Source organism: Pleurodeles waltl, chromosome 7 (genome assembly GCF_031143425.1).
Source record: "Pleurodeles waltl isolate 20211129_DDA chromosome 7, aPleWal1.hap1.20221129, whole genome shotgun sequence".
Classification (NCBI taxonomy): domain Eukaryota; kingdom Metazoa; phylum Chordata; class Amphibia; order Caudata; family Salamandridae; genus Pleurodeles; species Pleurodeles waltl.
In genome coordinates, this window is record NC_090446.1 from 983,678,344 (window position 1) to 983,688,872 (window position 10,529).

Here is a 10,529-nt window from a genome sequence, read left to right on the forward strand (position 1 = left end):
TTGGCCCCCTTGACCCTCATACTGCTTCAGGCAACAGGTTTATCTTGGTGGTTGTGGACCATGCCACAAGATATCCTGAAGCAATTCCTCTAAGGACCACTACAGCCCCTGCAGTGGCAAAGGCCCTCCTGGGAATCTTTTCCAGGGTGGGTTTCCCTAAAGAGGTAGTATCAGACAGAGGTAGCAACTTCATGTCTGCATACTTGAAAGCAATGTGGAAGGGGTGTGGTGTTACCTACAAGTTCACCACTCCTTACCATCCACAGACTAATGGACTGGTAGAGAGGTTTAATAAAACTCTCAAAGGTATGATATTGGGACTCCCTGAAAAACTCAGGAGGAGATGGGATGTCCTGTTACCTTGCCTCCTTTTTGCTTATAGGGAGGTACCCCAGAAAGGAGTGGGCTTCAGCCCCTTTGAACTCCTCTTTGGGCACCCTGTAAGAGGTCCACTCACTCTTCTGAAGGAGGGTTGGGAACAACCTTTAAAGGCTCCTAAACAGGACATAGTGGACTATGTACTTGGCCTAAGATCCAGAATGGCTGAGTACATGAAAAAGGCCAGTAAAAACCTTCAGGTCAGCCAGGAGCTGCAAAAGCGGGTAGGTCGCTCGGGTAGGTCGCTCCCCCGCCGCTGCAGCTCCACCTCCCCAGACCCCTGCCACCTGTGTGTAGGTCTTGACTCCACTCTGCACCTTGCATCCGTTCTGCCGCTCTCTCTCTTGTTGTCTTCTTTCTCCTACTACCGTGTACTCTCTTGCTGCCTCTTCCATCTTGTTACCTTTATCTCTCTTGTTGCTGCCTTTACTTCTCCTGTTGCCATTTCTCTCCTGTTGCCTTCTTTTATCTCGCTGCCTCTCCTTCTCCTGTTGCCGTTTCTCTACTGTTGCCTTCTTGTATCTCGCTGCCTCTCCTTCTCCTGTTGCCGTTTCTCTCCTGTTGCCGTCTTGTATCTCGCTGCCTATCCTTCTCCTGTTGCCGTTGCTCTCCTGTTGCCTTCTTGTATCTCGCTGCCTCTCCTTCTCCTGTTGCCATTTCTCTCCTGTTGCCTTCTTGTATCTCGCTGCCTTTCCTTCTCCTGTTGCCGTTTTCTCTCTTGTTGCCAATATCTATCTTGTTGCCTTAATCTCTCTTTGCTTTCTCTATATTCTTGCCTTTTTTCTCCTGTTGCCGTCTTCCCTCTAGTTGCCTGTTTTGCGCTCTCCCACCTTCCCGCCTTCCGATTCTCCCGCTCTCCCACCTCCTGCTTTCCCGCCGCTGCCCCCGTGCGGCCCTGCCCCCGTGCTTCCATTCGTTGTCCCCCCTCCCGCCTCCCAGCTGACCCCTCCTCCCCCCCTTCCCTCTTATGGTGGCCGCTGCGCAGCCGCGTGCAGTGGGCGCGCCGCTGGCAAGCACGTCTGCGCCCGTCCGCGCCTGGACCGTGCCCAGCGCCAGAAACCCGGGCCCCCACCGCACTCAAAATACCCGTCTTAGATACAACGCCGCCTCCCTCAACGCCCTCAACCCCGGACGCACAGCCTCCTGCTACCAAGCCAGCCCCAAACGTACTCATGGACCCTTCGCCTGTCAAGCCTGCAAGTATACCTTCCACCGCGCCTGCATTCCTTCCACCGGCCCACGCTCCAACAACCACCTCAAGTGCATTCTCCTCAACGAACGCTCCGCCCACAAACACGCCATAGAACTATTGGACCTCCTGGACACAACAGCACCTGACGTCGCCTTCATCACAGAGACCTGGATGAACGCCTCTTCGGCTCCCGACATCGCCTTAGCCATCCCAGACGGCTACAAGATCGCCAGGAAAGACCACGCAAACCAAATCGGGGGAGGAATCTCCATCATCTACAAGAGCTCCATCAATGTCACGACCTCCACCGAAGACACCCTCCTCGCCGCCGAACACATGCACTTCCAGATCCACACCGACCCCAGAACCACCCTCAGAGGCACTCTCGTCTACAGGCCCCCCGGCCCTCGCGCCCCATTCAGCGAATCCATCACTGACTTCATCACCCCGCACGCCCTAGCCTCGCCTGACTACATCCTCCTCGGGGACCTGAACTTCCACCTGGAGAAGAACAACGACACCAACACCGCCACCCTGCTCGACAACCTCGCCAACCTTGGACTCAAGCAACTGGTGAACACCCCCACCCACACCGCCGGCCACACGCTCGACCCCATCTTCTCCGCCAGCAACCACATATCCTTCAGCCACGCCTCTGAGATACACAGGACCGACCACAGATGTGTCCACTTCACCTTCAAACGCCAGACCCACCACTTTCGCACACAACTAATCACCCGCAGACCCTGGAACAAAATCTCCACAGAACAGCTACTCTCCACTCTAAACCATAACCAACCAGCCATCACCACCGACGCCAACAACGCAGCCCTCAGCCTCACACCGTGGATAACCAACTGCGCCAACAACCTCGCCCCTCTCAGAAGCCACCCAAGAGAGACCAACATCAGGAAACCTCCTTGGTTCACAGACGCCCTCAAAGAATCCAAGAAAACCTGCCATTCCCTCGAAAAAACCTGGCGCAAAGAACACACTGCAGAAAACATGTCAGCCCTCAAGACCGCCACCCGTGAATACCACCAGCTGATCCGCTCCACCAAAAGAGCATCTTTCAAAGAGAGACTGGACAACAACACTCACAACAGCAAAGAACTCTTCAACATCGTCAAAGAGCTCTCCAATCCCAACGCCAGCTCCAACACCATCACGCCCTCACAAGAACTCTGCAACTCCCTCGCTACTTTCTTCCATCAAAAGATCACCGACCTACAAGACAGCTTCGGACCCCAGATTCCGCCGACCACCACTGAACCAACAGCCCCAGCCATTACCCTCCACGCCTGGACCCCATCAGCTCCGAAGTGACTAGAATCACCATGAACACCATCCACTCCGGCTCCCCTTCGGACCCGTGCCCCCATCACATCTTCAACAAAGCAGACGCCATCTTCGCCTCCTACCTCCAGAGCATCATCAACAGCTCGTTCGGTTCTGCCACCTTCCCCGAGAGCTAGAAACACGCGGAAGTCAATGCCCTCCTAAAAAAACCTACGGCGGACCACGGCGACCTGAAGAACTTCCGCCCCATCTCGCTCCTCCCCTTCCCGGCCAAGGTCACTGAGAAGGCCGTCAACAAGCAACTGACCAACTTCCTCGAAGACAACAACCTGCTCGACCCCTCCCAATCTGGTTTTCGGGCCAACCACAGCATGGAAACCGCCCTCATCGCAGTCACCGACGATATCAGAACCCTGATGGACAACGGAGAAACAACCGCCCTCATCCTCCTAGACCTCTCGGCTGCCTTCGACACGTGTGCCACCGCACCCTAATAACCCGCCTCCGCTCCACTGGTATCCAAGGACAGGCCCTGGACTGGATCATCTCGTTCCTCTCTGACCGAACCCAAAGAATCTTCCTTCCGCTCAGAACCCACGAGATCATCTGCGGCGTTCCACAAGGCTCCTCGCTCAGCCCTACCCTCTTCAATATCTACATGAGCCCCCTCACCAACATCGCTCGCAAACACAACATCAACATCATCTCCTACGCCGACGACACCCAGCTGATACTCTCCCACACCAAAGACCCGGCCACCGCCAAAACCAACCTTACAGGAAGGAATGAAAGACGTCGCGGAATGGATGAAGCTCAGCCGCCTGAGGCTGAACTCAGACAAGACGGAGGTCCTCATCCTCTGAAACTTCCCGTCCGCCTGTGACGACTCTTGGTGGCCCACGGCCCTGGGCACCGCACCAACCCCTTCAGACCACGCACGCAACCTCGGATTCATCCTGGACCCCCTCCTCACCATGACCAAGCAGGTCAACGCCGTCTCGTCCTTTTGCTTCCACACCCTTCGCATGCTCCGAAAGATCTTCCGCTGGATCCCCGCCAACACCAGAAAAACAGTTACCCACGCCCTCGTCACAAGCCGCCTGGACTACGGAAACACCCTATACACAGGAACCACCGCAAAACTACAGAAACGTCTTCAGCGCATACAGAACGCCTCCGCATGCCTCCTCCTCGACGTACCACGCCACATATCCGCCCACCTGAAACACCTGCAGTGGCTCCCCGTCAACAAAAGGATCACCTTCAGGCTCCTTACCCACGCACACAAAGCCCTCCACAAAAAGGGCCCCGAATACCTCAACAGTTGCCTCGCTTTCTACACGCCCACCTGCCAACTCCACTCAACCAGCCTCGCTCTCGCCGCCGTCCCTCGCATCCACAGAACCACTGCTGGAGGCAAATCCTTCTCCTACCTGGCAGCCAAGACATGGAACTCCCTTCCAGTTCACCTCAGAACTACCCAGGACCACCTCGCCTTCAGGAAGCGCCTCAAGACCTGGCTCTTCGAGCAGCAGTAAACCCCTCCACCCCCCAGCGCCTTGAGACCCTCACGGGTGAGTAGCGCGCTCTATAAATGCCTTGATTGATTGATTGATTGATTGAAAGCAATGGCATGACCAGAAGGCTGTTCTGATCCAGTACCAACCAGGACAGGAGCTGTGGGTATTGGAGCCTGTGGCCCCAAGAGCACTCCAGGACAAATGGAGTGGACCCCATCTAATTGTTCAGAAAAAGGGTGAGGTTACCTTTTTGGTAGACCTGGGCACTGCCAGGAGTCCCCTTAGGGTGATTCATGTCAACCGCCTGAAACCCTACTATGACAGGGCTGATCCCACCCTTCTGATGGTAACAGATGAGGGACAGGAAGAAGAGAGTGACCCTCTCCCTGATCTCTTCGCCACCACTGAAGCAGATGCCTTAGTGGAGGGAGTAGTTTTGGCAGATTGTCTGACTGCAGAACAGAAAGACAACTGCATCAATCTCCTTGGCAATTTTATGACCTCTTTTCAATTGTGCCATGTACAACATCCTGGTGTGAACACACAATTGATACGGGAGACAGCCTGCCTGTCAAAAGTAAGATTTATAGGCAGCCTGACCTTGTCAGAGACTGCATTAAACAAGAGGTGCAGGAAATGTTGGATCTGGGAGTGATTGAGCCTTCTGAAAGGCCATGGGCTAGCCCAGTGATGCTTGTACCAAAGCCTCACACAAAAGATGGAAAAAGGGAGATGAGGTTTTGTGTAGACTACAGAGGTCTCAATCAGGTAACAAAAACTGATGCTCACCCTATACCCAGGGCAGATGAGCTCATTGATACACTGGCATCTGCCAAGTATCTTAGCACTTTTGATTTGACTGCAGGGTATTGACAGATCAAATTGGAAGAAGATGCTAAACCCAAAACTGCATTTTCAACTATAGGAGGGCACTACCAATTTACAGTGATGCCCTTTGGTTTGAAAAATGCACCTGCCACTTTTCAGAGGTTGGTGAACACAGTCCTACAAGAGTTGGAGTCTTTCAGTGCAGCATATCTTGATGATATTGCTGTCTTTAACTCAACCTAGGATAAGCACCTGGTCCACATTTGGAAAGTTTTGGAGGCCCTGCAAAAGGCAGGCCTCACTATCAAGGCCTCAAAGTGCCAGATAGGGCAGGATAAGGTGGTTTATCTGGGACACCTAGTGGGTGGAGAACAGATTGCACCACTACAGGGGAAAATCCAGACAATCATTTATTGGGTTCCCCCTACAACCCAGACCCAGGTGAGAGCCTTTTTAGGCCTCACAGGGTATTACAGGAGATTCATTAAAAACTATGGCTCCATAGCAGCCCCTCTTAATGATCTCACAAGTAAGAAAATGTCTAAGAAGGTGTTATGGACAGCTAGCTGTCAGAAAGCTTTTGAGGAGCTCAAACAGGCCATGTGCCCTGCACCTGTCCTTAAAATCCCATGTTACTCCAAGAAATTCATTGTTCAAACTGATGCATCTGAATTAGGGGTAGGGGCAGTCTTATCACAACTGAATTCTGAGGGCCAGGACCAACCAGTTGCTTTTATCAGCAGAAGGTTGGCCCCTAGAGAAAAGCGTTGGTCTGCTATAGAGAGGAAGGCCTTTGCTGTGGTCTGGGCACTGAAAAAGTTGAGGCCATACCTGTTTGGCACTCACTTTATTGTTCAGACAGACCACAAACCTCTACTTTGGCTAAAACAAATGAAAGGTGAAAACCCTAAATTGTTGAGGTAGTCCATATCTCTACAGGGAATGGACTATACAGTGTAACATAGACCTGGGAGTACCCACTCCAATGCAAATGAACTCTCCAGATATTTCCACTTAGACAATGAAGACTCATCAGGTCATGGCTAGTCTTATTGTCCTTCGTTTGGGGGGGGTTGTGTAGGAAAGTACCATCTTGCCTGGCATGTTACCCCCATATTTCACTGTCTGTATGTTGTTTTAGTCCATGTGTCACTGGGACCCTGCCAGGCAGGGCCCCAGTACTCATAGTATGTGCCCTGTATGTGTTCCCTGTGTGATGCCTAACTGTCTCACTGAGGCTCTGCTAACCAGAATCTCAGTGGTTATTGTAGGAGGCTGGCCTGGCTTGTAGTGGGTACCAGAGGTACTTACACCTTGTGCCAAGTCCAGTTATCCCTTATTAGTGTAGAACAGGGGTTTCTAGCAGCTTAGACTGATAGAAGGTAGCTATGGCAAAGCAGCTTAGACTGAACTAGGAGACATGTAAAGCTCCTACTATACCACTGGTGTCATATGCACAATATCATAAGAAAACACAATACACAGAAGTACTAAAAATAAAGGTACTTTATTTTTATGACAATATGCCAAAAGTATCTCAGTGAGTACCCTCAGTATGAGGATATGTTATATACACAAGATATATGTACACAAACCAAAATTATGCAGGTAATAATAAGAAAAGTAATACATGCAGTGTAGAATTACAGTAGATTGCAATAGGAGCACATAGGTATAGGGGCAACATAAACCATATACTCCAAAAGTGGAATGCGAACCACAAATGGACCCCAAACCTATGTGAGCTTGTAGAGGGTTGCTGGGACTGTAAGAAAACAGTGAGGGTTAGAAAAATAGCCCACCCCAAGACCCTGAAAGGTAGGTGTAAAGCATGGATACTCACAAACATTTCCCCGGGGGCCACAGAACACTTTCTGTGGCATGCCCGAGGGCCGCACTGGTGCCAGTAGGCCAAGAGTATTGGGGTGATGGAAGGTGGGCACCAGGGGGGGGGGGGCGCAAAGTAAGGTAAAACGCTCATGCATTTAAACACTTTTTTGAAGTTTGCTAACAGTTTGTCATGTTTTTACATGTCTAGTGAAAGATATCTTTAAAACGAAATTTGTTCCTAAAGATAAGTTGTCTAGGCCTCTTAGATTAAGTGTAAATAAAGTATGCCCATTTCAAGGCTTTCTGATTTTTTTCCTGCGTTGTCAAGTGAACAGCTGCCCAGTGCTGTTGTTCACAAGGGGGCGCAATTAAAGGTCAGGAGGGCCGCATGCGCCCCCCGGGCCGTACTTTGAGTATCCCTGGTGTAAAGTGTACCTACTACCCCAGAGAGCACAGAAGACGTGATGCGGGGTTTCTGCAGGAAGAACAAACACCAGCAATACAACCACAGTGGATTTCCGGACCTGAGTACCTGTATGACAAGGGGACCAAGTCCAATAGTCGCGACAGTGTAGAGAGTGGGCAGGAGCCCAGGAAATGCCAGCTGAGGGTGCAAGGAAGCTGCCACCAGATGGAAGAAGCTTGGAGTTCTGCAAGAAAGAAGAGAGATAGAGACTTCTCCTTTGGAAGACGGATGTCCCACGTCGCGATGAAACTTGCAGAGGTGTTCCCACACAGAAAGACCCCAAACAAGCCTTGGTAGCTGCAAGGGTTGCAGTAGAGATTTTTGGGTGCTGCTGAGGACCAGGAAGGACCAGGATGTCGCCTTTTGGAAGAGGAGACAGAGGGGGCGCTCAGCAACTTGGAGAGCCCTCACAGAAGCAGGCAGCACCCGCAGAAGTACCCCAACAGGCACATAGAAGAATAGTGAACCGGAGTCCACGCGAAGTTACAAAAGAGGGTCCCACGACGTCGGAGGCCAACTCAGAGGGTTGTGCAAAGCAGGACGGAGTGCTGGGGACCCAGGCTAGGCTGTGCACAAAGGAAATCCTGGAAGACTACACAGAAGCCGGAGCAGCTGCAAATCACATGGTACACAGCTGTGCAGTCTAGCTTCATCGCGATGTGGGACATCCGTCTTCCAAAGGAGAAGTCCCTAGTCCTCTTCTTTCTTGCAGAACTCCAAGCTTCTTCCATCCAGAGGCAGCTTCCTTGCACCTTCATCTGGGGTTTCCTAGGCTCCTGCCCCCCTGGACACCGTCGCGACTATTGGACTTGTTCCCCTTGCCTTGCAGGTCCTCAAGTCCGGAAATCCGTTGTCAGTGCACTGCTGGTGTTTGTTCTTCCTGCAGAATCCCCCTATCACGACTATTGTGCTCTCTGGGGGTAGTAGGTGCACTTTACTCCTACTTTACAGGGTCTTGGGTTGGGGTATTTTTCTAACCCTCACTGTTTTCTTACAGTCCCAGCAACCCTCTACAAGCTCACATAGGTCTGGTGTCCATTCGTGGTTCGCATTCCACTTTTGGAGTATATGGTTTGTGTTGCTCCTATACCTATGTGCTCCTATTGCAACCTATTGTAATTCCACACTGTTTGCATTACTTTTCTTGATCTTACTTACCTAATTTTGGTTTGTGTACATATAACTTGGGTATATTATTTACCTTCTTACTGAGGGTCCTCACTGAGATACTTTTGGCATATTGTCATAAAAATAAAGTACCTTCATTTTTAGTAACTCTGTGTATTGTGTTTTCTTATGATATTGTGCATATGATATAAGTGGTATAGTAGGAGCTTTGCATGTCTCCTAGTTCAGCCTAAGCTGCTTTGCCATAGCTACCTTCTATCATCTAAGCTGCTAGAAACACCTCTTCTACACTAAAAAGAGATAACTGGACCTGGCACAAGGTGTAAGTACCTCTGGTACCCACTACAAGCCAGGCCAGCCTCCTACATTGACTCACCCCACCCGCAAGGATTGAATCCTGTGATCTACATCTACACATACACATGAAGACGCACGCATGCAGCCGCTGGCTGATCACTCTTTGTTCAAGTTACTTTATGCCATGGTCATGTTATGTGCCGGGTCACTGAAAGGCACCCCAGTGGGCCTAATAGCGAGGGCGGTCCCAAAGCAGCAGCTGCCAGCCACAGGGACTCTCTTGCTCTGTTTGACACTTATGAGGCCTCAATTAAAAACGCATCCGCTCCCATTGTATCTAGACTGACAGCAATTCGATCAGTGGGGGGACAGGCGATGCGGCGTGCCAGGGACGGGCGTGTCTGGCAGCACCAAGGTCGTGTCAGGAAGGACAGTTTATGCCCCAGGAAGGTGAAGCGAGAGGCCACATTTGATTGATAATGTCTGAGAAAATGTTGCATTTACGGGGACGCAGGACATTCTCTGTCAGTCCAGTGCCTACTTCTACCAGACGCTTTGTGTCACCGGAGAATTTCCATTCCTGAGCCTTTGCTTACCAACCAAATGCTTTATGGCATCTGCAATTTCGGTTTACTTTATTTGAACTACTCAGACTAACGAATCTGAAAAAGCTGGTTTGTCATAGAACTAAGAATGATGACGATTTGTAAAAGGGGAACTAAAAACAAGCATTGACAAATCCTTGAGACCTACTGGCTAGAAAATGTTTTGTGATGACGCTGTAAAGCATCAGCAACAATGAAATAAGCCATGTGCTAAACACAGTCTCATGCATACACTCGCAGGCTCGACCCTAAAAAGGAAAAGATAAAAGGTGGCGTGGTACAGCAGCTACTGGTGGCTATTACATTTCATACGTGTGTGCACGCGTGATGTCGTGTGCATGTGCATGCTTCATCACGCATGCAGATGTTCACAAAATGATGGCGGTGCCATATCTTTTATCTACTAAAAAAGAAAAAAAAATAGGAGACGCGCCAAAGCACTTTTTTGTTAGGCAGAGGGACTGGCAGTTATTTTCAGCCACACTCTCGCTAAAAATAAAAAAATAAAATCAAAACAGACCATGGAAAAAATGGATGCGAGGATGGGGAAGGAGATGGGAGTGAAGCAACAGAGAGTGGGCGACTGAAGGCAATTAAAATAAAGCCGGATGAAGAGAGGATGGGAAAAGCAGCACACTGAGAGAGCAACATGGGGAGCGGGCAGAGAACCACACAAGAGAGAGAGAGCAACAGAAAGTGTGAGGGGCAACGGAATTTGGTGGAGGTGACAGCAGGAGGGGGGCAGCAACGCCAGGAGCAGAGGTCAGATATTTAACAATGCAGAAGCACAGGGGGGAGAGAGCTGGAGAAGACATGCACTTCCATGATGTGCCTAACCCCAAAAATGTAGTTCCCTAAAAGTGAGCAGTGAAAAGATACAACCTGCCAATCAAAGGGATGTTAAAGAAGCTCATACATACCAATAGACCCAATTCAGGGGGGGAGACTCCTGATTTTTTAAGCTAAAAGTTGCCTTATTTTGGCTG

At 50.6% G+C, this 10,529-nt stretch overlaps 1 protein-coding gene across 1 annotated transcript; it reads right to left on the reverse strand.

Moving 5' to 3' along the window:
• Positions 1-527: 527 nt before the first annotated feature.
• LOC138246990 (octapeptide-repeat protein T2-like) lies at positions 528-1,291 on the reverse strand. The gene is made up of 2 exons (XM_069201740.1): positions 1,209-1,291; positions 528-1,095 (listed from the first exon to the last, which is right to left on the reverse strand). The coding sequence occupies exons 1-2, from the start codon at positions 1,289-1,291 to the stop codon at positions 528-530; spliced, it is 651 nt and encodes a 216-aa protein (XP_069057841.1).
• Between the last annotated feature and the right edge of the window lie 9,238 nt (positions 1,292-10,529).

What these genes read in the sequence shown, in the direction of transcription:
- LOC138246990 (XM_069201740.1), bottom strand. Translation starts at nt 1,291, where the DNA reads ATGGAAGCACGGGGGCAGGGCCGCACGGGGGCAGCGGCGGGAAAGCAG. An exon ending in GAGAATCGGAAGGCGGGAAG is followed by an intron (nt 1,096 to 1,208) that starts GTGGGAGAGCGC and finishes ATTGGCAACAAG; the next exon opens with AGAGAAAACGGCAACAGGAG.